This window comes from Artemia franciscana, chromosome 9 (genome assembly GCF_032884065.1).
Source record: "Artemia franciscana chromosome 9, ASM3288406v1, whole genome shotgun sequence".
NCBI lineage: Eukaryota > Metazoa > Arthropoda > Branchiopoda > Anostraca > Artemiidae > Artemia > Artemia franciscana.
Genome location: NC_088871.1, coordinates 47,015,186 through 47,039,011, shown reverse-complemented (window position 1 = coordinate 47,039,011; position 23,826 = coordinate 47,015,186). Strand labels below are relative to the sequence as shown.

At 35.6% G+C, this 23,826-nt stretch overlaps 2 protein-coding genes across 4 annotated transcripts in view; one reads left to right on the top strand and one right to left on the bottom strand.

Annotated features, from left to right (window-relative positions):
* Positions 1-1,367: 1,367 nt before the first annotated feature.
* Positions 1,368-14,555, bottom strand: LOC136031490 (protein SAND-like). 3 transcript variants are annotated; one of them, XM_065711135.1, is made up of 2 exons: positions 14,503-14,555; positions 1,368-7,309 (listed from the first exon to the last, which is right to left on the bottom strand). In XM_065711135.1, exon 2 carries the CDS (start codon positions 7,305-7,307, stop codon positions 5,910-5,912), a length of 1,398 nt encoding a protein of 465 aa, XP_065567207.1. In that variant the 5' UTR covers positions 7,308-7,309; positions 14,503-14,555; the 3' UTR covers positions 1,368-5,909. The 3 variants fall into 3 exon arrangements, with proteins under 3 accessions (XP_065567207.1, XP_065567206.1, XP_065567208.1); XM_065711134.1 differs by having other exon boundaries at positions 14,454-14,540; XM_065711136.1 differs by having other exon boundaries at positions 14,424-14,536.
* A 3,787-nt stretch (positions 14,556-18,342) lies between these two features.
* The window catches only part of LOC136031488 (uncharacterized), a 76,687-nt gene continuing 71,203 nt past the window's right edge, over positions 18,343-23,826 (top strand). The window contains exons 1-2 of the mRNA XM_065711126.1: positions 18,343-18,566; positions 20,858-21,052. Of these exons, the coding sequence (XP_065567198.1) occupies positions 21,051-21,052 (2 nt within the window). The 5' untranslated portion in view covers positions 18,343-18,566; positions 20,858-21,050. The remainder of the gene's footprint in view (positions 18,567-20,857; positions 21,053-23,826) is intronic.

Here is a 23,826-nt window from a genome sequence, read left to right as displayed (position 1 = left end):
TGCCACATTTTATCGAAGAGCGAATAAATTGAGATGCGATCCTCGGAAGATCATTTAATCTTGATGTAAATATCAACCGAGGTTAGTTACGTTTAAGAGGTCAACTGAACATACAGACTATGGGCCACTCTCTATAAAATACCTGGCTATGTAAGATACATACGGGACAATCTGACCACTTTGACCTCCCTCTCTTGTCTAAATCGACTATTCGTCTCCGTGAGAAGATCGAACCTTCAGTGATGGGATGGGATCAAGTCTCTAATCAAATAGCAGAACGATCACTCCAGGTCTTCGACCGGAAGCATCTAGATGTTAGATTTGGCGCCTAAAACTTAGCCAAAAAATAAACAATGCAAATGCAGATTTCCAATCAGAAGCTTTCATTATCCTCTGTACTCAAGAGCAGAAAACTCAGATGATTTGGGCACACCATGGGGTGCCCGAGCGAGCATCTTACCCAGCAGTGTCTCGAGTTTAAGCCGTCTTCCTAGAGGAAGAAATAGCAAGGAAGTCAAAATAAATCATGGCATTCCACAATGAAAAAACACCTCGAGTCTTAAAGTGCATTTTGAAAGCACTGACTCAAATGGGACAAAGCATGGTTGGGTATCATTCGCCCCCAAACAGAAGACGGGAAAGAGTGGCAGAATTCAGCGACAGCATATTGTTTGTGCCAAGTTAGGCTGAAGAGCCTGTGCCTTATCTCAAGCACCCGTAAGAAAGTCTGAGGGACAGCTTCATTAGAAAATGGAAATAAAATGTAATTACCACTTCATTACCTTTTAAAACTATAATACGCTAAATCCATTTGGTTTAGAATATTGTTCAGAATTTTTCTATTGTTAGGAGTTAACTTCTCATTTAGTCAAGTATTAAAAGTAGGCACATACGCAAAAGTTTAGTTTGCCTGGAAGAGGGGTATACACTTAAAAGAATGACAAAAAATAGGTGCTTTATGGGGGGGGGGATTTGGCTGAACCTGAAGTCCCGTCCGTGTATACGAGACTGTTTTACGCGTACTATAGATAGATAGTTGAAAGATAGTTGTTGATAGACTATGATAGTTGCTATGATACTATGATAGATAGTTGCGACTTCAGGAACTTTATCTTCAAAGCTACTTACTTGGCTGGACTAGTTTTATTTTATCCTTTAGTCAAGATATACCCTGCTTTTTCCCTTTTTTTGTAGTCAGAGTTAATGAAAATTTTGAAACAGCATTGCTATCACCAAGTGCATGCTATGGGTAGTTTCTAAGGTAGGCTGGATAAGAATCATCAGTATTTTGAAATTCAAAGAGTTTGAGCATGCTCCAGAAGTCAAATTGTAATTAATTGTTTTCATGTCAAAATACTAAACAACAAGAGATTTTAATTCTTTTTTATTATTACAACTGTAGAAGAGACCACAAAGCTAGTTCCTTTTACTTTTAAATAAATAAAAAATCAATAAATGTTAAAGAACGAAGTCAAAACTTAAAACAAGGAGAATACCAGCACACAAAGCGAATAGAAACTACTAAAGACAAGAAATATTTTTACAGAATAAGAGTTAGCTAATAAATTTACAGGAGTTCCAGAAAAGAACATAATATATTGGCGGACATCATTTAAATTTCGAAAAAAAACTGCCAAAATGCACTTGCAAAGGAAATATTAAAAGAACTTCCCTGGGCTATGTTACAATCAAAGTTTTGAATAAAACCAAAATTACGCATGACTAAAGCGCCAATAATATATTCAATACAACACATACATAATATACAGATACAATATCGTGTTTTTTCAATAGGTATGACTATTCCATGGCTCAGGCATGAGCCATGGTCGGGGTATGACACAAACAAATTATGATAGCGCCTTTGACGTAAAATCCACAAAAAGAAGTTGACGAAGCCTAGACTATAAAGAAAACACAACTTAAAGTACATGTGGTATCACACTCGCCGTTTGCACACATCTAGGCATAATTACCGGACTGGAATTAACACATAATTGAACAGAGTTGACATAGTTTATCAACACACTATAAAGTTAAGTTCTGACAAAGACGTCAAATTATGTCAAACGATTAAGCGACGTCGCAACCGAAACTCCGGCTGGCATACGCGATTTAAAGTGAAATTATTTTGTATCTTCCTAGAAAAAATTTCGGTAATTACGAAACTCATGTGAATACCTGCCTAAGAAATATTTACAATAATGAATTCTATCGGTTGCTAACTTAATGGTTGGCCCTTCGAACAGAAAGCTTATATTCGTTTCAGACTAAATTTAGCTGGCTGACAATTTGTCAACACTGATCCCAAACAGAAGCGGTCGCAAAATTCGTCTGCATGGGAACGGGTGGCGTAAAACCTAGCTACCAAATTGCAATTCGAGCGTATATAAGCCCTGTCTTCTTTGTCTTTTTCGGGCAAAATTGGTTAATGACCACGTCAGTGAAAACAGATCTCGGATCGCCGAACTGGACCGTAAAAGGCCACTTCTAATGCGCCCAATTAGCCTTTTACGCCTAAAAAGGCCGGTGAAGACCGGATCTACCAGAAAAAGTTCGGAAGAAGCAAGAAATTCCAGAAGAAGTTTGGAAGAAGCAAACTATTGAAGGAAATTTATTTTAAAAAAAGGGTTTATTTGCTCAAAAAGGAATAATTAAAAACAACAAATCAAAGAATGCAAATTAGGCTCATAAGAAATGGCTTTTTCAGAAAAAGTTCAACTTGGAGACCGGATATTTGTTTTTGCTGACACGGCACTTGATCGATTTCACCTAGGAAATCAATAATGAAGTAAAGTGTATGTATAGAAGTATTTATTCTATAAAAATTTGCCATTAACCAGAAGTTAAGCTAAATTTCTTTAACTTCAAAACCATAGTGATAATTTCCCGAGTTTAGCCTACTGTTTGCTTTACTTTTGTATAGCCAAGGAAAGAATAACTATGGCAATTTTGTCGATATGTTTGCTAAACCCTTGAAGCTACGATCATAACTTCAAAATTTACTGTGATTTGAATAGCGTTAAAATTAGCAAGAGAATTCAGCTTGGCTGAGTGTCTCACAGTGCTGGCAACACTGACCCTTGTAGATGGTTAACAAAATTCAGAAGATAACGTGTTATGAAGTAGAAAATATTACGATTTTACTTGACACCAAATCACTCAGGGAAGTTGTAAGCGGAACCGCATAGTCAAAGTCGGTCCTAATAAACTGCTAAAGGAGTAGAATCGTTGGGGGGGGGGCTTTAAGAGTCAGAATTTAAGGACCTGGAGTCAGTGAAATTAAATGATCTCCGACTCTATTACTTTTTATTTGACATACTAATGTTGCCATGTCACCTCAACATTTGTCCTGTAGAAATGACTGTCCAGAAACATTGGCATCACAGCATTGAGATAGTGGTTTGCATAAAACACGGAATTTTTCAGACATCGAGACTTCTGCTTGTAAGTTTTGAAACAGGCAAAATTTGATAGAAAAATTCCTAGAGGAAACAAAACCAAATGTGATTCCTCCTTTTTCTAAAATTAGGCGAATTTGCTAATCCTAATAAATTTTGATGGATATATTTAAAATTAATGAACATCCATAAATTTGGTATCAACAATGAAAGCGGGTTCGTTTGACGCATTTGTCGCTATCAAGACTCCCTTTTGGGAGTTTTCAGTAGTATTAGTATGGACTGTAATTGGACAATTGTAACCTAAAATAGTAATGCAGTAAATATCAACAGAGCAACGTTTTTTAGCGTTTCGAACCCCTCCCCTTAAAATTAGGACTCTGAGGGTCTAAAAACCTCGAGCTTATATTTGAAACAATTGTAATGTCTGACTACATACCTCTCTTTCAAGACTCAATACCTGCCAAATTCATTCCTGCAAAAAACACCACAGCTCTCTACATATGAAAAAAAATCTGCCCCCTCTCATAATAGGATTTTATTTTTCAAAGGCTTTATTTAGCATCATGCAACAGTTTTACAGCAGACCACGATCCACGAATCTAGAATTTAAGTGAACCTTTAGGATTAAAGGAAAGGAATTGGAGCTGTGCCTTTGCAGCTAAAGCAAACTCTGCGAATTGCTGCTTCTGCTTCTACCCTGGGTCAGACCACTATGGTTACTTTTATAGTTCCAAGAGTTTCTAAATTCTTCTTAATCCTGATTTTTGGTCGTTGCGGAAGGGATGTTTGGTACACCAAGAATATTTATCCCCAAATTTTCAACCACTTATTTCATTGACTTGAGATTAAAAAACTTTCTGGAACAAGAGTTAACTTTGAGGATTAAAGAAGAAAACATGATCGGGAGGTATATCGGCATATTTATCTTCTTGACGATCCTGTTTACAGGTAGTAAAACCTGAAAAGGATATACCAACTTTTAAAACTCAGCTTTCACCATATTTAATAATAAAAAAAGTGCTTATATCGTGTCAATATAGTGTTTAACTAAATAATTTAAAAAACGTCAAATACAAGTGATCTGCAGTAATTCCAAAGCTGTAATGTCATCCACAATGCATAAGACTAAAAAACTGAAAATGTACATCGAGTTTCGAAGAATAGGAAAATAAGTGTGCGAGCCATGATTAGAATATAAGCTAGATTGAGCAAAGTGGTCAAGTATGGTTTTAACGGGCGCTTCGGAAAACGAGGGAGGATTTGCTTGATGTTTTTCAAAGGAATTGTCTACGGATAGTTTTGGACATCCGCTTGATTGATCGTTTGTCAAACAGTAAGCTGTACAAAAATGTGGTTCTATCCTGATTTCTAGGGCTGCAGTGCAAGATAGATTGAGATGGCTAGGACGCATTTCGCAGTTGAAGGATGACAGATTGCCAAGGATCATCTTTTTCGCCAATCCATCAAGGGCGAAATAAAAAGCAGTTCATCCCTAAACGGTGGAAAGGGTTGTAAGAAACGATCTAAAGGAAACTTGAACTTCTTGGGAGTGTGTGAGGAGGAGCGTGCGTAGCTGTGCTGGCCTCAGGTGGCTTGGTGCCACCTCACTTTTAAACTTTTTTTTTAAGTTCTTAAACTTAACGTGGTTGTTTATGCTAGCAGTAGCATCAACGACCACGTTAAGTTTAAAAACCTAAGCAAAGCTTAAAGTATAAGACCAAACAAATGGAAATCACTATGGATCTTGACAGGTAAAGGATTTACAAGAATAGAATCTGGATAAATTCTATATAGTATGACAAGTATGAGGAGATGGGCTATAAATCTAAGGTTAACAAAAATGTCACGGAACGCCTGTAGAAATGCTGCTTACAAGGGCCGAGAGAGTGAGGCAAGTAATGCTAATTGGCCAGACTTGGATCCAAAAATGTGCATTTTTTCTAGAGGCAAGGGTGCTTTGAAGCAATGATCACTTCTATAAAGCGTGATAGGCTTGATGAGGTGGGCTATAAATCTAGGTTAACAAAAAATGTCACGTAACACCTTTCAAATTACCGCACCCAAGGGCTGAAAGTGTGAGGAAAATAAGACTAATATACAAGACTAGGGTCCAAAAGTATGCTAATTTTCTTAAGACAAGGGTGCTCCGAAATAATACCTGTCCTTCGATTTTTCACAACTCTTATTGACCCTACAAAGCTGTCTGAAGTTTAACAACCCCTTTTGAGGTTAGTGTTAATTATTATTATTATTTTTTATGGATTTATTTGGTTATCCCTCCTCCAAATGCCGTGGCATTTGGAGGGGATGTATTTATGTTAAGTTTATTGTTATTAATTGATATTAAAATAAACAATTACTTACTTCTAATTGTATATATTTTTTATGCATCCAAGTAAAGAATAAATTTTATTTTTATTCAGGGAAGAATAATCTACTGATTTTACAAATTTATAAATGATTATTTGATATCAACTTATATAGTCACTGAAATCGGAAACCGTTTTAAAATGAGGGAGCTTGTAACTGAAAAACTTTATCTTCCTCTTTCTTAATCCACTTCAATAAGTTATTAATAGCACAGACAACCTGAGCTTTGGTAGATAACGGAATAAAAGTAGCAAGCAATTCAAAAGACTGTGTCCTCCATCCAACTGTTATTTCCTTATTATCTCCTTTCAGCAAAAGTTTATGATGTCTAGAGGTCGTTGTTATATTATGATATATACTTATATAGTTATTCAAAATTTCTTGCTTGTCCTCTTCAGTTCTGTAAGATAAACCATATTCTGAAATAATAGCTTGTGAAAGACTCTGATTTTTGTAAACAAAGTGAATTACATCAGAAGAGTCGACCCCTTTCAGAAAGTTAGGAGGTTCAGAATAATGCTTCATAATATTTTCTATCATATTATTTTTCTCAAGTTTTTCGACAATTCTACACTTGCCGTCTGAAAGTTTATAAAATGAATCTCGATCAGTTGTTATCAAAGCTAAACAAATAGGAAAGCCTTCTTTTAAATACGACACATAAAGATGCAGGAATCCAGAGCAGTCAAAATCAGGGAGGCAAATTGGGGTCCATGACTCAGCAGCCTTGAAACTCTCTGTTGAATTGATCAAATTTAAAATTAGATGCAAATCTGTCACTTTGAGGAGATATTTATTCATCCTAACAATAGTTACCAATCGATTATTAACCATAAGAATAGCAAAAACAACCGTTTTTGTTTTGTGGAATGTACTGGATATAGCATTAGAAACAGTGTCCCTTTCAGAACTAGGCATAGTTAAATAGACAATCGAATTTAATAAAACTGATGCATCACTTTCAATATAATTCAATAAGCTGTTGATTAGTCTTTCAGAGCCTGAAAGCAGTCGTCTTAAATCGTAATTACGCCTTTCATTAAATATTTTAGCCAAATGGTTTGAAGTAAGTACTGTTAGTATCTGATTGTATACATAATGCAGGTGGGTTGCTAATAGTGCTTCACTTTCAGCACCTTTTGAAACAGCAACAAATATTAAAGGTCCCTGCTTTCGAAAGACGATTAAGCAGCTTCCTGCTTTGAAAGATTGTACAGAATCTCCTTCATCTTCAACAACGGAGAAAATTGCCTGCATGACAGCAAATAATGTAACAAGGGCCTCTTCCTCCCCATTCCGAGAATAAATTGGCTTCCCCGCTTCACTTAAAACAAAAACATGCTTTTTGGCATTTTTCCAGCTAACAGGGAGTGAGCTGTCTTGATAGCTGATAGAAGTATCAGCTAGTTGTTGTTCAATAGTGTCTTTGACAACGTCATCTGCTTCAGTCAAACTTAGTGGTTCAAGTGGTTGGTCTCCACCTTCTTCAAGAGGTTCTGAGCCTGTGGCTTCCTCAATGACAGGAATATCCATTGCTGAAATAAAAGGTAAATAGGTTTTTACTTATATTAAAGCTTGCTTGTAATCTAGTCATAAGATAACATTTATTTCAAGAAGCCCATCATAAGCTCCAGCAGTTTTAATTCGCTTCTTATGTCAAGCAAAGACAAAAAAACATGCAAAAATAAAAGGAATAACATTGGTCCAAAAATTAAATAAATATAGCAAAATATAGACTGCATAAGATAGTAAAAAAGCACAAAGGTATTTGAAGTTCTCTTGAGTTTACGCTTTTCATGCAAGCTGTCAAAACAAATAAGTAAAAATACTTAAGAGATGCTTCAACATATACATATTTTTACCCAATGAAATTCAACGGAACTTTTGTAATGAATTTTGAAAAAAAAAACACTTTTGCTTAACTAATTTACGATTTTTTAATTTGACATCGTTTATTTCATAAGATTCTGAAATAATTTTTTCATGGGGAGATACAGCCAGTGTTGAGCCTGCTTTAAACTGCATTTCAACTAATTTCTGTCTGGCCTATGCCAAAAAACTATTTTAGAATACATTTTCAAACATTTTAGCATAAATATAATTCAATTTTTATCTCAAATCCACTAATTCCAACATATTCTCCAACCTTTAAAGAAACAATCTCAGAGAAGGTAAAAAAGTTCCTGAGCACAAATATATTACTTCTTTGGATTTGAAATGAACCAAACATAGGCAATTTCAATCATGCACTATTTATATTAAACCTGTAATGTGACAGTACAACCTAACTGACCAGTGACTGCAACATTACAATCCACACGCAAAAAATATGTTTTTGGGCTATAATATGTTTATACGCAAAAACATTTGTTTATAGGGTTATAATTAACAAAAAGATGATACATTTAGGTTGCATTTTACAGATGAAGGATATTAGTTTGCCACAAATTGTGCTTTTTGGCAATCCAGCTAGGGCCAAACAAAAAACATTATGTCCTTAAATAGGATTGGAAAGACACAATAAAGGATTTAAAAGAAAACAAGGACTTCATGGAAGGAAGTAAAGAGCGATATTCTAAACAGACTAGGGTGGAAGAGGGGCGTCCACAGCTCTATTGGCCTCAGCCAGCTTGATGCTTCAATGAGTAGTTCCTCACAAAATTTATCAATGAAAATACCCAAAGATCTTGTTCAATGGAAATACCCCCAAAAGCCGTCTTTACAAATATAGGGGAGGGACCCATAGGGCACAAGCCGACCTAACCTATTGCCAGTCATATTGGGCTAGTCGACAACCAGCCACTTTTTGGAAGCTTTTTGCTTTATGTAGATAAAACTTAATTCAAACATAAGCATTTTCCAAAAAATAATTTATTTAATTTTAATCTCCATTTTGTTACAACATTAAAAATAGTTCTAAACTACTACCCACCAACAACTCACTGCAGCACCAAGCCGCCTGAGGTCAACACAGCTATGCATGCTTGCCCTCCATCCCAATTCATCCAGAGCCTCCCTCTTTACACCCTCCTATGAAGTTCCAATTTCCTTCAAATCTTTCTTCACGACATACTCCCACCCCAATTGTAGACGACCTGCATTCCCTTTAGCCCTAGGCGGTTGGCCGAAAAGGATAATCTTTGGCAATCTGTCATCTTTCATTGGCAAAACGTGCCCTTGCTGTCTCCACCTTTCTCTCAATGTAGCCATAGAAAACAGGGTTGAACCAAACTTGTTGTACAATCTATTGTTTGAAATACGTCAGTCAGGTGCCCAGAACAATTTGTAGGCAGTTTCTCTGAAAAATATCTAGCAAACCTTCATTCACTTTTTGAAGTGGCCATGTTTCAGAACCATATTTGACCACTGTCATCACTGTAACTTCCAATATTCTGATCTTGGTTTGCAGACTTATCTTGCTATTCTTCCAATTTTTTTACTGTGAAAAATCACCCTAAGCCTTGGCTATTCTACTTTTAACATCTTCACTGCTCCCACCATCTTCATTAATAATACTCCCAAGGTAAGTGAAACTGTCCATCTGATTAATCTTTTCGTTACCCAGCGTCACCTTTTCATCTTCACTTATTCTAGCCTTATTGACTTAGTCTTCTTAAAATAAATGTTTCAATGTAGGTCAATGTTGGTCTACTAAAAAATTGGGAAATGTACCCCAATAAAGCTGCAGGTACTAACACTATTAACCCTCGACTCCTTAAGGAAACTACCCTACAAGTCTATCACCTCATGGTCCCTGTCCAAAAAATCTTTGCCTGACGACTGGAGAAAGCCAATGTTTCTCCCATCCTTAAGGATGGACAAAAGGATGACGAAAAACATGAAGAAGATACCTGACATTTATATAACCTGTCTCAGATGCGAAGTAACAAAGACCATTATTAATACTGCCCTCACAAATCACCTAGATGAAATATAGGTAAGTAATTAGCAACATCCAGGAGGGCTTCCATAGAGGTAGACTTATTGATACTAGTCTTATCTTGTTCTATAATCACGTGGCAACAATAAACCAGCTCACATTACCTTTGCTTGATTATGGTACAGCTTTTGTTAAAATGGACCATTTCTACCACCTTGATGAACTAAAAGCATACCAGGTAACTGATAAAGTGACTAATTGAATTGGGGCAGTTTTAGCAAGAAGGTGCCAAATATTTATGGCAACAGTGACAGAAATAATTATCTCTCCCTATACACCTTCAATCAGTGGCATTCCAAAAGGAATCATTCTTGGGCCAATCTATTCAACATCTGTATTAATGACTTCTGACAACTGGCGGCTCATGGGACCTGCTGCCACAGGTGAAGATGCAATATTCTGATGCACATCAACAAAGTATCAACATGGTATACTGCATTGGTCTTACAATTCAGTACTTTAGATACAATTTCACCCTTAGGCCACAAAAATCCTCATAGTACTTACTATATTGGGGACATCTAGCCAGAAGTAGTTGATGAATAGAAAGACTTTGGGGTATTAGTTGACAGGAACTTAGATTCCGCAGACAGGGTTCCAAAGCTAACTGCGCCCTTGGGCTTATCAAGCAACGTTTTGTGGCAAGAAAACTGTCTGTGGCACTGAAGCTTTACAAAGCTTTTTACCATCCCCATCTCAACTTTAGCATAAGTCCAGCTTCACCCCAACATAAAATTGACAACAAAACCTTAGAATGTCCAGCAGAGGGCTACTATGCTTATCTCTAACTTTTAAGAAACAGTATATAAAGAATGACTTAGATTATTTAAACTATAATACTCCTCTGGTATCAGAGGAGAGAAAAACACGACTTTTTTCATAGTCTGCACTTCCCTCCCCCCTGGAATACACTCTATGAATCTACTATCCAGTCAAAATCCTCAACCTTTTCAAGGCATGTATAGATAAAGATTAGAAGGAAGCTAAATGGAGGTTGAACTGGGATCCCACTTTAATATGATGAAGCCATTCTACAGGATGACCTCAACCAGAAAGATATCTACACAACCTTATCTGGCAAGTGCAAATTACACTTGGAGGCTGGTAACCCCCACCCCCAAAACTCATTGTGTGAAGCTTATTTTATTAGTTTTTAAAATTCGATTTGTGTAGCCTATTTTCTACTAAATTCCTTTAAAAATTTGTAACCTACACTGCCAAAAACGAATTAATAAACTTGCCCAATAGTTTCTGTTCCCTGTTATTTAACTATTTTCATAATTTACTAGCTCTTTTTATTTTTATTAACCAGTTTAATTTTGTTGAAAAAAGAAAGGAAGACAACTATTAGAAGATTGCTAAGGCTTAAAATAGACCATAAAATATTAGTTCGTAGCTTTATACGAGTTTTAAGTCCAAGCTTGCTGACAATAATAAAAGATACCTAAATAAGTTTTGGAATTATAGATCCAGTCCAGGTCACTAATGAATATCAATAAATATTTGATAGTTTGCTGACAAAAGTTTGCTGTATTTGCTGACAAAAACTAAAGATTCTGGATACAAACAAGTATTGTGGTCCTGATAATTTCCACCCAAGGCTGTTTGAAGAACTTGCCAAAGACTTTGTCTTTTCTTGTCCTACATTTTCTAAAAACATCTTGAAATAAAGAAAATTCCCTGACAATGCATTACATCACCAACTGCAGAGAAAGCTCATAACACAAAGATATAAAACTACTCAAGTCTAACATCTTTAATTGCCTTGACTCTGAGTGTACTGTAAATACCAACCTCCCGGTCCATCTATTTAACTGCTGACTAAGCTTATAAAATTTGGAAAGAACTTGAGGCCATTTGCATAAGCTTATAAAAAAAAACAAGCAAACAAGAGGCTAAGAAACAAAATCCTTACAAATAGAGTTGTCAGCTCTCAGTGAGAACAAGGTGACCTCTACCAGCATGGATGTGTTCAAATGTTCAGTGGAACATATTACTTTAATTATTTCCCATGTGTTTTTCTAATTATTGATCTTAGTGAAATTGCAGTCAAAATGAAGATACTAATGGATGGCTAGTTGAACATAGTACAGTTTATATATAGAAAAAAAGCCTTAGCTAAACATTATATATGGAAAAAATGTCTAGCCAAATAGGTGGCTAATTTGAATAACAGCATATATATATATATATATATATATATATATATATATATATATATATATATATATATATATATATATATATATATATATATATACATATATATATATATATAATCTTTAACATAACTAAGTAGTTGGCCATTAGATCTCATCTATATATACATTTCAGACTCAATAGTTGGCTAATAAGATCTCACTTACAGGGCCAGATAAAGGGGCAATTGGGCCCAATCAGGGCTGATGTTTGAAAGAGCCCCATGCTACCATCAAAAAGAATTTTTTTTTCAAAATTGTGAAAAATTCTTAAGAATTCCAGTAATAGTTGCTTCCAGAGAGAGATCATTTTCCAGGCTAAAACCAATAAAAAACTATCTGATATCAACAATAATCAATATAGATTAGACAGTTTAGTAATTATGTTGATTGAAAGTGAAGACCCAAGGAAAATTAGATTTTCATATAGTTTTTGAAGAATTTTCAGAGCCAAAACTTAGAAGTTTGGTGATGTAAATTTCAAAGACATTTTCAGTAGTTTCATAATATCTGAAGGACAATAGCATAAATTAGCATAAGCTTAAAATGAGGACCAAAATGTAAGCTCAAAATGAACAAGTTGGACTGTCAAATGAGACAAGATCAAAAGAACAACCTAAGAAATGCAAATACATGGGTGAAAATGATACCATCAAAAGTGAAAAGACCAATCTGAGCAGCTAAGGCAAAGGGTACTGAAAAATTTTATGTGGCAATGATAACTGGAAACAAAGAACAAAGAAATGGGTACATGTAACAGTTGTGATAATGACAATTATAACAAGTCAAACACAAAATTGAAGAACAAATCAATATGCAGATAAGAGATAAGTGACAGCTAGAATTACAATGACTCAAAAACAAAAGTAAAGAACAGAAAAATGTGTTGCTACAAGACATGCAAAATGAGGATTAGAACAGATAAAAAATAAAGAGCAAAGAAATATGTGGTTGGAAGATATACACTAGTGAGAACAAAAAAAAAATATACAGTAAGGAATACAAGCAACACTGGGAATCAGACAGAGCATTTCAAAATTGAAAGTGAAGAACAAAGAACTGTGGTGTTAGAAGACAAGTGACAGCAAAAATTGGAACAAGTCAAAAATAAGAGTAAAGAAGAAAGAAATATTACATTAGAAGAACAATAGCATCACAAGCTCCAATGTCAACAAATTGCAGTGCAAATTCCAGTAAAAATCTACAAATATACTGTAAACTACATGAGTTTTAATTACAAGTCATTGGGACCCTTCAACACTGTATGTATTCACTGTGGAGTTCTCAATTATCCAGCCAAAAAAAGTTACTTTATTCTGAGGTTGCTTTTTGCTGGGTCAAATTGTATTTCCACCTCCACCATTTTGAAATAAAATCACCCATCATTCATTCTCTGAAAAGTTCCATAAACAAATACAAAACTTGAAATCATGTTTTGCTTTAGCTTCATTCAATGTAAGTAATGATTGAAAAATTGATTGATTGAATGGTTGGTTGATTGATTATACCATTAATAGTTGTAATGTTTTCAGCTTCAAAATGCAGGATACTTTTTAGACCCTGATAAATCTGTTAAAGAATACCTTGCATTCTTTAAATTATGGGATCTCTAGTAACTCAATGGATCTCTTGGAAAAAATATTGGAGACACAAACAACTATGCTAAAGGTTACATGAAAATGCAAGAAGTGGAGGATGATTTAAATCAACCTCTTGCTTCACTGGGGCAACAGCCTCAAATAGAAGACAAGCAACAATGAGAACCAATATTTAAAACCTGGTAAAATTCTAGTTCAGTGACTTCTTGCTATCTTGGAAAGGGGTTAGGTTAGGAAAATGGAACTTTCAGGGATGGGCTAACAGGTTAAAGTATGTCCTGGGAAGGTATTTTGAAGTACCTACCTCTACTCTCTCTCCCTCTAGAGGGTCCTGACCTTTGATGACCTTTAAAAATATGTGTGCTATAAAAATAAAATCTTGCAAAATACATCTTCTGCTTGAATGAAGTACAACAAAACTGTTTTCAGCTTTAAAACTTTGCTCAATCCCAATTTATAAGATTTTAGATATGCAAATACATTTTCTAAATTTTGAAAAAAAAAACACTGATATGGCTCAGAATTCTATTTAAATAACAAGAAATGCATTTTTAGAACTAAAGGCAGAGAAAAGGCAACTGAAAATTAAGGAAAAATGTTGTTTTGTCAAAATTTCAATAGGTATAGACCTGTCATGTAGGTGAATTTCAGGGCCCTCTAGAGGAAGGAGTGGAGGTGGGTACTTTAAACTACCTTCCCAGGTTATACTTTAGCCTGTAGACCCATCCCCAAAAGTTTCATTTTCCTAAGCTAACCCCTTTCCAAAATAGCAAGAAGTCACTAAACTAGAATTTTACCCAAAAACCCTGCTGCATATATATAATAAAGATTTACTTATTATGTAGAGGGGATCCCACAAAATAACTTCCAATCAGGCTAAACCTCCTTCCAGATAGCCTATATTTATCCCTACCGTCAAAGTTACATATTGCATAGGACCTACTCAGAAATAAATAAGATAAAGGCAAAAGTAGAAGTCAATTTTAGCATACGAGACTTCGGAATGATTTTTAACTTTTAAATTTTCTGCGTCTGTAAATTAAGTTGCCGATTATGGTGCCGTAGCATTGCTAAGCTTTCACAGTAGTGACGGTGGGTTTTCAAGGCAAGACGTTTTTAATGGCAAGGAAGTGCCAGTCGCCAAAGACCAACGAAAGATGAATTTGGCATATAAGACAGGTTAGTGAAAACCATATTGGCCCCTACTGACTGACTAGTTACGGGTACTGTTATGCTAGAAACAAAAAAATAATTTAAGTCGGGTTTCTCATTTTAACAGTGTTTCATTCATATTGGTAACACTTGTATTATTTTTTTCAGTCCAATCAGAATAATCAAGTTCCGCCACTCGCCACAACAAAATCTGAGTATTACTAATATGAATGCTCGTGGCAGTGACCCACTCAATATTCGAGAATATATTATTGGCTGACTCGTCATAACATTAAAGTACTAGCATATAAGCTGGCTACGGCTAACCGTTCAAAAGTACCAGGTTCCAACACCTGGATCAAACACAATTTAGCCACAGTAGAATGGTTCACTTCGTTCATAAAGAGACACTATCGTTTTTCCGTTAGCGAAGCTGAGGCAGCTAACCTCAGCCGACCTATAAACTTCAAATGTCAAATTTTGATGTTTATTGACCTCTTAAAATGTGATATCGATCAATACAAGTTTAAGGATATTTGGAATGCTGAAAGACAGGTGTCCAGACTTTCTAAAGATCAATTAAAATTGTAGCCGAGAAAGGGGGGCACCAAGTTGGAAAGGCCAGATCAGTTAAGACGGACCAGAAAATTACTTGAAATGGATTCAACACAGACCCATTGGACCTTATTGCTCTGAAGTGCGAATTAAGGTAATTACTGCGGCAATGGTCGTAAATGCAATCAAAAACAGCGTTCCGTCGATATCTATATTTCCCATCCCTTGTCTGAGAGGACGCGGGTTCGAATCCCAGTGTACCCAATTCTTCAGTTTGGGACGGGGGTCAGTGGCGTGACTCTGTAAGCTTAGCCAGAGTCGACCCAGCTCTAAATGGGTACCTGGAGAAATCTGGGGAAGGTAAACAAGAAGGGTGTGCGAAAGCACAGGATGGCTGGCCCCCAACCCCCCATTGCACTTCCTGGCTGAAGAGCCAAGAAACGGAGATCAGCACCACCGGTACGGACTGTAAAGTCTAATGCCGTATCCTTTACCTTTAACTTACCTATATTTCCCAGGTTGTCTTTTAAGGAGTACTTTATTGCAAATAAGCCACCTGAGTGTTTTGTTACATCAAGTAAAATAGGGCGATCACATGAGTTTTTTTTATACAAGTTCATGAAACACTTTCCCAAAGTATGTCCAGTCATCAAAATTTAATTTATGTCTGGTATTACTAGACAACGATGATTCTCATCTCTCAGTTGACGTGTTATACTTTTGAAGGGACACTGGTATTGTGATGTTGTCGTTCCCAGCATATAATTCTCATTGGCACTGTTGAACATATCTATCCTTGGGCCTTTCAAAAAATTTTATTTCCCTGTAGTAGATGACTAGATGACAAGCAATCCAAGTAAGACTGTTACAATCTATGATTTTTCTGGAGTAATCCAAATTGCTCTTCATAATACTATCACGCCCAAGAACATATTTTCGGGATATGAGGGACCCCGCATTATACCATATATTCGGCAAATATTTACAGAAGAGGAATATTTGTCAAGTTTTGTCACAGACAGGCGAGTACCAGCTTTTCTGTCAATGCATCAGCTTGGTATTAACATGTTCAATCATATCTGTGCTATGTTTTTGGTATTCTAATTCGTATATGAGACTGAAATCTAATGGCCTTATATTCGGGAATATACCAGTTAAATGCGGGGTCAGGCAAGGAGGCGTCCTTTCATCTTATATTTTTAATGCTTGTATTGCAAGTGTCCTGACTAAGATCCAATCAAGTTGTTTTTTTGGGTATAGTGATATTTCTTACTTAGCTTACTTAGCATTACTTAGCATACCTCCTTTTAATTAGCTGCTCTAAGAGCGCACTTGAGCGTAATGTCCGCCTGGCTGGATCATTGTTCAAAGATATTGGCCTTTCTTTAAATATTACCAAGTGCGAATATTTATCTTTAGTAATAAGGATTGTGTCAACTCACTAAATTGCGGAAATTCTGTTATATCTAGAGTGAATATGTTGAAGTGGGTGTTTGCGATTCACTTGCTAGCACCCGGAGGAAGTTTTTAATTGATACTAGAGATAAGTTAAGAATTGGTTATGCAAAAATTGCTGCAAATCGTGGTCGTTTTAGTAGACGTGGACTGGCTAAGCTATATTCTAGTTTTTGCGACCATGCCGTTTTGTCTGCATCTGGATTGTATCCTATTTTTACAAAGATTGATCTTAAGCAAATGGGGTTAATTATATTCGTTATTGTAAATTCCTTTTGTACCTACCCAGATCTGTTCGAAACTGACGCCTTGTAGATCGTTACGGAGCTACTGAAACTTTGTGTTCGCTGGAGAATCTACATTTTCTTTACTTTGTTGTATTTTCTTTAATTCTTTTTCTTTCATACTCCGCTATCTTAAACTTGTACAGTGGGTTACAAATAAATTATTATTATTATTATAGGTGTGAAATTCAGCACTGACGAAAATAATTGTAAAAAGAAAAAAAACTGATACCAAGAAAAAACTTAAACTACTGCTTGCTTATTTGGAATAAGGAGTTCTGTCCATTTTCGCAATTTTCATCGGCATTTCGTGTGAGGGAAATTAATCGTAGGGAGGGGGGACCATCCGGAGAATTTTTGGAAGGAAGATTCGAGGAGTAAATTTTCTGTGGGGGAATTTTAAGGGAGTATTTTACTCGAGGGGGTTTTTATGTAAGGGGAGATTTCCACTGATTCTTTTGGGGGGGCTCCCGGGTGAATTTTCAACAGGGGATTAGTGCTTAGCACTCTTAAATCACCAACAAATGGCAATTTTTTATTAGTAGACTGTTTTTTTTCAAAACGTCTTTTAAAAACTTCTGCCTACTATTGGCAGGGGTCTACTCTTTACGAGGTTGCAGCTTTCGCTTCAAACATAATTAGTGACTTAAATGCTGGGTTTGGTGAAATTCTAGCATTATTTATGTAATATATATTTACTTTTTTCACATTTGTATTTCCCTTATAATAAACAAACAAGAAATCCTTGAAAACTACCTGAAATGAATTTATACCATTTCGTAAAGTATAGGCCATATAGCGCGTTCAACGTTTGGATACTCATATTGTAATTTCATTCCAATATTTTTAATTAATTATCTCAAAAATACTTAAATATCATGTGTTAAAAACGTATCAAATTTTGATTTGTAACTATTGTTTAATCCCTGAACGATCCCTGAACGATCACAAATCGAGAGAGGAGCTACTTGTCTACGTTCATGAATTTTGGGGAGACCAATTCCTATAGCTCAGATTTAGGCTCCAAAATCGTTGGAGGCTAAACCTTTTCTCGTCGGTGCACGGCTAATTTTGCCCCCATTGGTTATTTTTTTAGCTTTCATCAATCTAATTAAAACAGCCATCTTGAAATTTATATTTGGTTCTATTTGGGGTATAGGGGGCACGAAAAGGCGTTTGATTGTTCTTTGACCAGTTTTGGCCATTAAAAAGGGGTCGTGAACTTGAAAATAGCGATCGAATCAGCACTTTTCCAACTTTCTATGACCAACCATTCTATCTAGTGAGGGTCGAAAAAAAACCATTCGAGACATCGCCCTTCGTTTCGTTTACGCTATTGCAATAGCTGTGGATATTAATTAGCATACACATAACTAATGATCTGTTAGTTGTAAATTAGCACTTGTTTAGTAACGTGCTACGGTTTGACTTGACACGACGGACAAGTTATTTTAAACTGAAGTTTCAATCTTGTGGATAGTAAACAAAATATAGTTGAAATATTTTCGTGTCCAAAATCTAAGAGTTCTATGGCGTGGTCGTGTTCATAAAACTGAATAACGAAATGTTATAAATATTTGAAAGCTAATAAAGCATTCAAAGAGGCATAGGTAAGGTAATTTTTAGTGAGAGGGAAGGGGTATGAAGGGAAGCAATCAAAATGTGTTGCTGCTTAAAGGCTCCTTCCATTCAAGGAATTTAAGTGATTTTTATCTCAGTTGCCCTTTCTTGAACATTTAAGCTCATGTTTTATAATATCTTTAATTTATAACAATGTAAGTACGCCCGCAGCTGTTAAAGATATTGGAGGATACTGAGGCTGAAAATTTTGAACTTAATTTCCTCTAATTTGAAAACCATCCCTTTCCTAAATCAATTCTGAAATATTCTCAGTAGCCTATATTTACTTAATAGCAAACAGTTTTACCACCCTATTGATTGTTTAAATATTTGACTGTATGCTGCATCCGATTTGGGGTGCACAATCGTTTAGTTTTTTTTTTTTTTTTTGTGTGTGTGTAAACAGGATAAATTTCTGCTTGTTCCTCTTCTCAATTCAGTACAGTAACAAGGAGAAATTTTAGGCATGAATAGAACTGAGATGGAGCCAGTCAGAAATAAAAACTTTTCATGTTGATGACAATGGCACTTTAAGCTAGTATGATAAAACGTATTGGAGGGGATCGGGGCTGAAAATTTTGAGTTTAATTTAGTTTCTTCTAATTTGAAAAACATCTCTTTCCTAACTTAATTTTGGCATAATGTCACTAGCCTATATTTACTCAGTAGCAAACGGTTTTATCACCCTATTGAATGTTGAAAATTGAAATACTTGACTATACGCTGCATCCAATTCGGGCGGTACAATCGTTTGGTTGGGTACTTGTGTCTTATAGCAACCACACCTAAGAAGTGAAGTTTGGTTAATCCTAGTGAAACAATTCTTACTTCATAATATGCAGAATAATTGTAGCTAAAACATTTTGCATACAAACCCACACTACTTCACCCCAACTCCCCTAATGTCTAAATATATAGCCCAAATTATATATTTCCAACGCATTGTCCCACCCGTAACTTGTCTTTCAGTTTTTGTTTAGTCACGGTTGATTCAACTTACAGGTACTTGGGTTGAAACGAGGGAGACGCATTGTGGGAATAGCTGAAAATATATATTTTGGGCAATATATTTACATATTAGGGGGGGAAACTATAATTTATCTGCATGCAAAATGTGTTAGCTACGATTATTCTGCACATTATGAAGTGAGAATTGTTTCATTAGGATTAATCTAACTTTACTTCTCGGGTGTGGTGGCTATAAGACCCATTGCCAATGTTAGTTATGGATAGACCTGAAATGGAGCCAGGTGGGAAATTCTTTTTTCATTTGATGACTTTGGTGCTTATAGCTTGTAAGAAAAAAGGGAATATCTATCGATTCTGCAGAGAGAGGTGTCAATTCATAAAAATAAAGGAGGGAAATTAAAATGTATTTTTAAGATCTAGGGGGTGGGGTAATTTGAATTTTTTCTCGTTTCTTATCACTAATTTCAAAAAAGATTTTAAAACACCAATTTTAAAAAAGTGGAAAAAATGAAGGCAAGACCCAACTGTTGTGGATTGAACTCAACATGTTATATCCTTGATATTAGATAATTAATCATATTTTCAAGTAATATACTGGGGGGGGGGGTCAAAACGTACCGGCCTGACTAAAAACTCCAGATTTTTAAAACTTTCCCCTCTAGCTTTCTGTATTTTTCACAAGTTTGTCTCATTTTGTTTTTGTACACATCCTCCCCCAGTGGTGTCATTTGGACGAAAGAGGCAAGGTGATTTGTCACATAATATTTTATGCTTCCCTCTAGTTTTTTAAAACTGCCCTTTTTTGGTATTCTTTGAATTAGAAAAATTGCCCCCCTTTGATTTTGAACAATAAATTTCGGCCTTCCTAATTTCTTGGAATTCACGGTACTGAGTCCTCCTCTCCCATAAAGTAAATGTCTTTACAAGCTGGTTTCCAGCCCTCTCCTTAAGAGGAAATCATTTTTTTGCATGCGGTTTCGTTTCTGGTTTTATTTGACTTTTCCCAGGCCAAGCTTGAACAGAAGTTACTTCATGTCATGCTAGTTACGGAGGGGTTTGAGGGTGAAGGCTTTAGAATCCTTCGCCTTGAAAACATGAAAATTTTATGCGATATTCGTTTTCATTGTGTAACATACATAAAAACCCAGTCTGTTGCAGTTAATACCCCCCCCCCCCCAGGGAGTGGTTAAATCCTTCTTGAAATTTATGAGAAGTGGTGGATTGCAAATGTTTGATTTTTTTTTGTTTTTACTAACCCCCTCATCCTCCTTAGAAAAAATTGTAAACGTCTCGGTTTTAATCTTTTTTTTAGTTGCAGGCTTTTTAATCTTTTGCCGGTAGAACTAAGCAGTTGTTACGTCACGGAGCCAGCTCTCGAATCCTAAATGCTCTCATAAAGAAGAAAATCTTTGATTCTCAGTATAAAGACTCACTTGGTGCTCACCTGGCGTATGTGAAGGACCTCTTCTTACAACAGCCTATAAAAGGATACTGGACTTTGGAAAATGCAAGTTCTTATTTTATTATTTTACTAATCCTCTATACGATAGCGTTGCCTATCGCTATGTTTTAGTACCAACCGTGTTTTTGTTAAAAAAAAAAAAAAAATAGTAGGTTTTGAAACTGCATAGGTCTAAGATGGGAAAAATTTTTGAAATGCCTATCACCTTGATTGTTAAGATTGACTAAAATCATAGTTATTTTTTGTAATTTTGTGATAGACAGCTTGTAATGTATATTAAGCATAATGATATGTAAACAGGATTGGTTTGTAAACTCGGGCCTTTCGAAAATTGAAAGATGTTTGAAAAATCTCCTAACAAACTTTTTTATTTATTATTTATTTATTAATACCAAAATACGGGAGCTTTATCAAGCTTGTCGCATTAGCTCTCTTGTTTTTGATGAATTTGCTTTCCCTTCTTAATTCCTCCCCATGTTGGTTTTAGTTTAAAATATAAAGATAAATGTTATTTTTTGCTATAAATTGTATGCTCTATCCAGGATCGTACCCGTATTGTGTTTTAAATTTTTTTCATTCTCTTTTAAAAAACCTTCCGATAAGTTACCCCATTCGCAAACGAATTTTTTTTGCTTAGGACGACAATTATTTCTCAGCAAATAATAATAACAATAATCAATTTATGGTACTTGGCCTATGTTTTATAGCGACCCCACTCAAGAAGTTTAATCCGATCTGTCTGCGTCACATGTACAGAGTTGGTATTTACCAAATTTATTATCCCCCCACCGCCGAATTTTCCTGTTATTGTTCCCCTTTCCGAAAAAATAAATCCTGCGCACGAGCCAGTATGGAGCCTTTAGCACAAATAGATAGAAAGCTTCTCTTAAGGAAGGTCATGTCCAGGGGGGTACGGGGTTTGAATTTTGGGAAGGCAATGTTCAAGGTAAAAAATTATAGTTATCGGTTATGTAATGAACACTCGAGAATTTGTGACGCGCTCATAAGACAAAAACTAGTCGATGTAATCCCTTTGGCTTGCTAGGCAAACAGGGGTGTCTCACTCAGTAAATAATATTCCTGAATAAGTTTTTTTTAGGGTTGAGCAACAAAAGAGGTACCTAGGTTAGGTTACGTATATAATATACTGTGTTCTGGGCAGCCCCCTTTCCATAATTCCTTGTGGTAGTTTTCATAATTTTTTTTTCTAAAGTAGTACATTTTCATCTTTTATTACATAACTGATAAGTAGAAAAAAAAACCGCTAGAATCCTGAACACTTAATAATTGGAGAAATACCTGAAAGAAGAATACAATACTTGGTTTGTTGTCAACATAACAAAGATAATCTTGAATGAGGTTTCACCCAATACGATTTTCTAGCATCAAGAAATACTAATTAAAAAAAAGCTTTATAACCATATACACCAATAAGTATCAAAAATTGCACTATTCCTGCTACCTGGAAAAATTAAAACTTTATAAGATTAATAATGAAAGTGAGGATGGTCATGACACGTTTAATGACCTTTTGACACGTTCGAAAGATTTTTGCGACATTAAATCCTTAAGACGAATATAAAGGTCGTGTTCAGGCAGGGGGGGACTTGGTTTTAACCCCCCCTCTGATATTTTTCGTCCGACTCGTAAAAACGTGACAAAAATGAATTTAAACAAATTTTTGATGCGTCTTTTAAAGTTTTTTTGACCTCCCCCCCCTCCGAATAAAAATCCTGACTACGGCCTTGATCAGAGCCGACCCATTTTTGTGTAGTAAGCTTTTGCAAGTCAAAATTAGTAAATTAATTTAGAAGTGTATTTTTTGTTTTATTTTTATATTCGTGAAATACAGTGTAATATCATGGTATGATTATGCAAAGATTAAGCTTGCTCGGACCAAGGAAGTGGATGAAATATTTATTACAAGATTTAACCTAAATAGATGAAGTATCAGCAAAAGCATTAATTATAAACGGGTAAATCAGAGTTAATTTATTTTTGTATATAAGTCTATACTAATTCATTAGCATTCAATGATTATATTTGGTTTGCATGTTGTCGTTGGGATCTATGCATAAGTAAAATTTCAGCCGATTCAGATCACGGGAAGTACGTGAACTATTGATAACGAGATTTGACCTACACACGTGAAGCTAGTTAAAAGTTTGATTGAACGAAGTGGCTTTAATTTTTTTTTTTATCGTTCTCAAGGCCACCTCATATGGAAGGAGTGGTCGCAGAGACCTCGGGGGAAGCTCTTTCGATTGGGATCTGAAAGTTACAATGCCCTTTTTGAAGGTCAAAAATGACTACAGGGCAACCAGCCCCTCCCCCTTCAAGCCCTTTTTAGCTATCCCTCACCCCCAAAGGCATCCAATCAAAATTTTAAGACAGTCGTTTTGTTCACAATAATCGAAAGGTCTCACAACTACGCATCCGGGATAACCTGACCGCCAAATCCTGGGGCACATGCTGCATATTACGCAAGTCGCTGATTTTTTTTTTATATACAGATTGGAGAAATTTGATAATTGGGAAGGAGGGCATATGTGATCCTGTGTTTCTCAAAAGGCTAAGGGTATTAAGGTGAATCTTTCAGGGAATAGTCAGTGGGATATTGAACTAAATCAAAATATGTTATGCACATCAAGGTTGTCAAAAGGGTGTATCTGCGATATTTCGGGAAAGGCTGGGGTTTTAAATTTAAACTTTCAGATGTTGAATTAAACCAAACGACACTATGTATATCCATATTGTCAAAATAGTGTATTTGCAATACTTCCGCAACGGCTAAGGGTATCAAGTTGAAACTTTCGGGG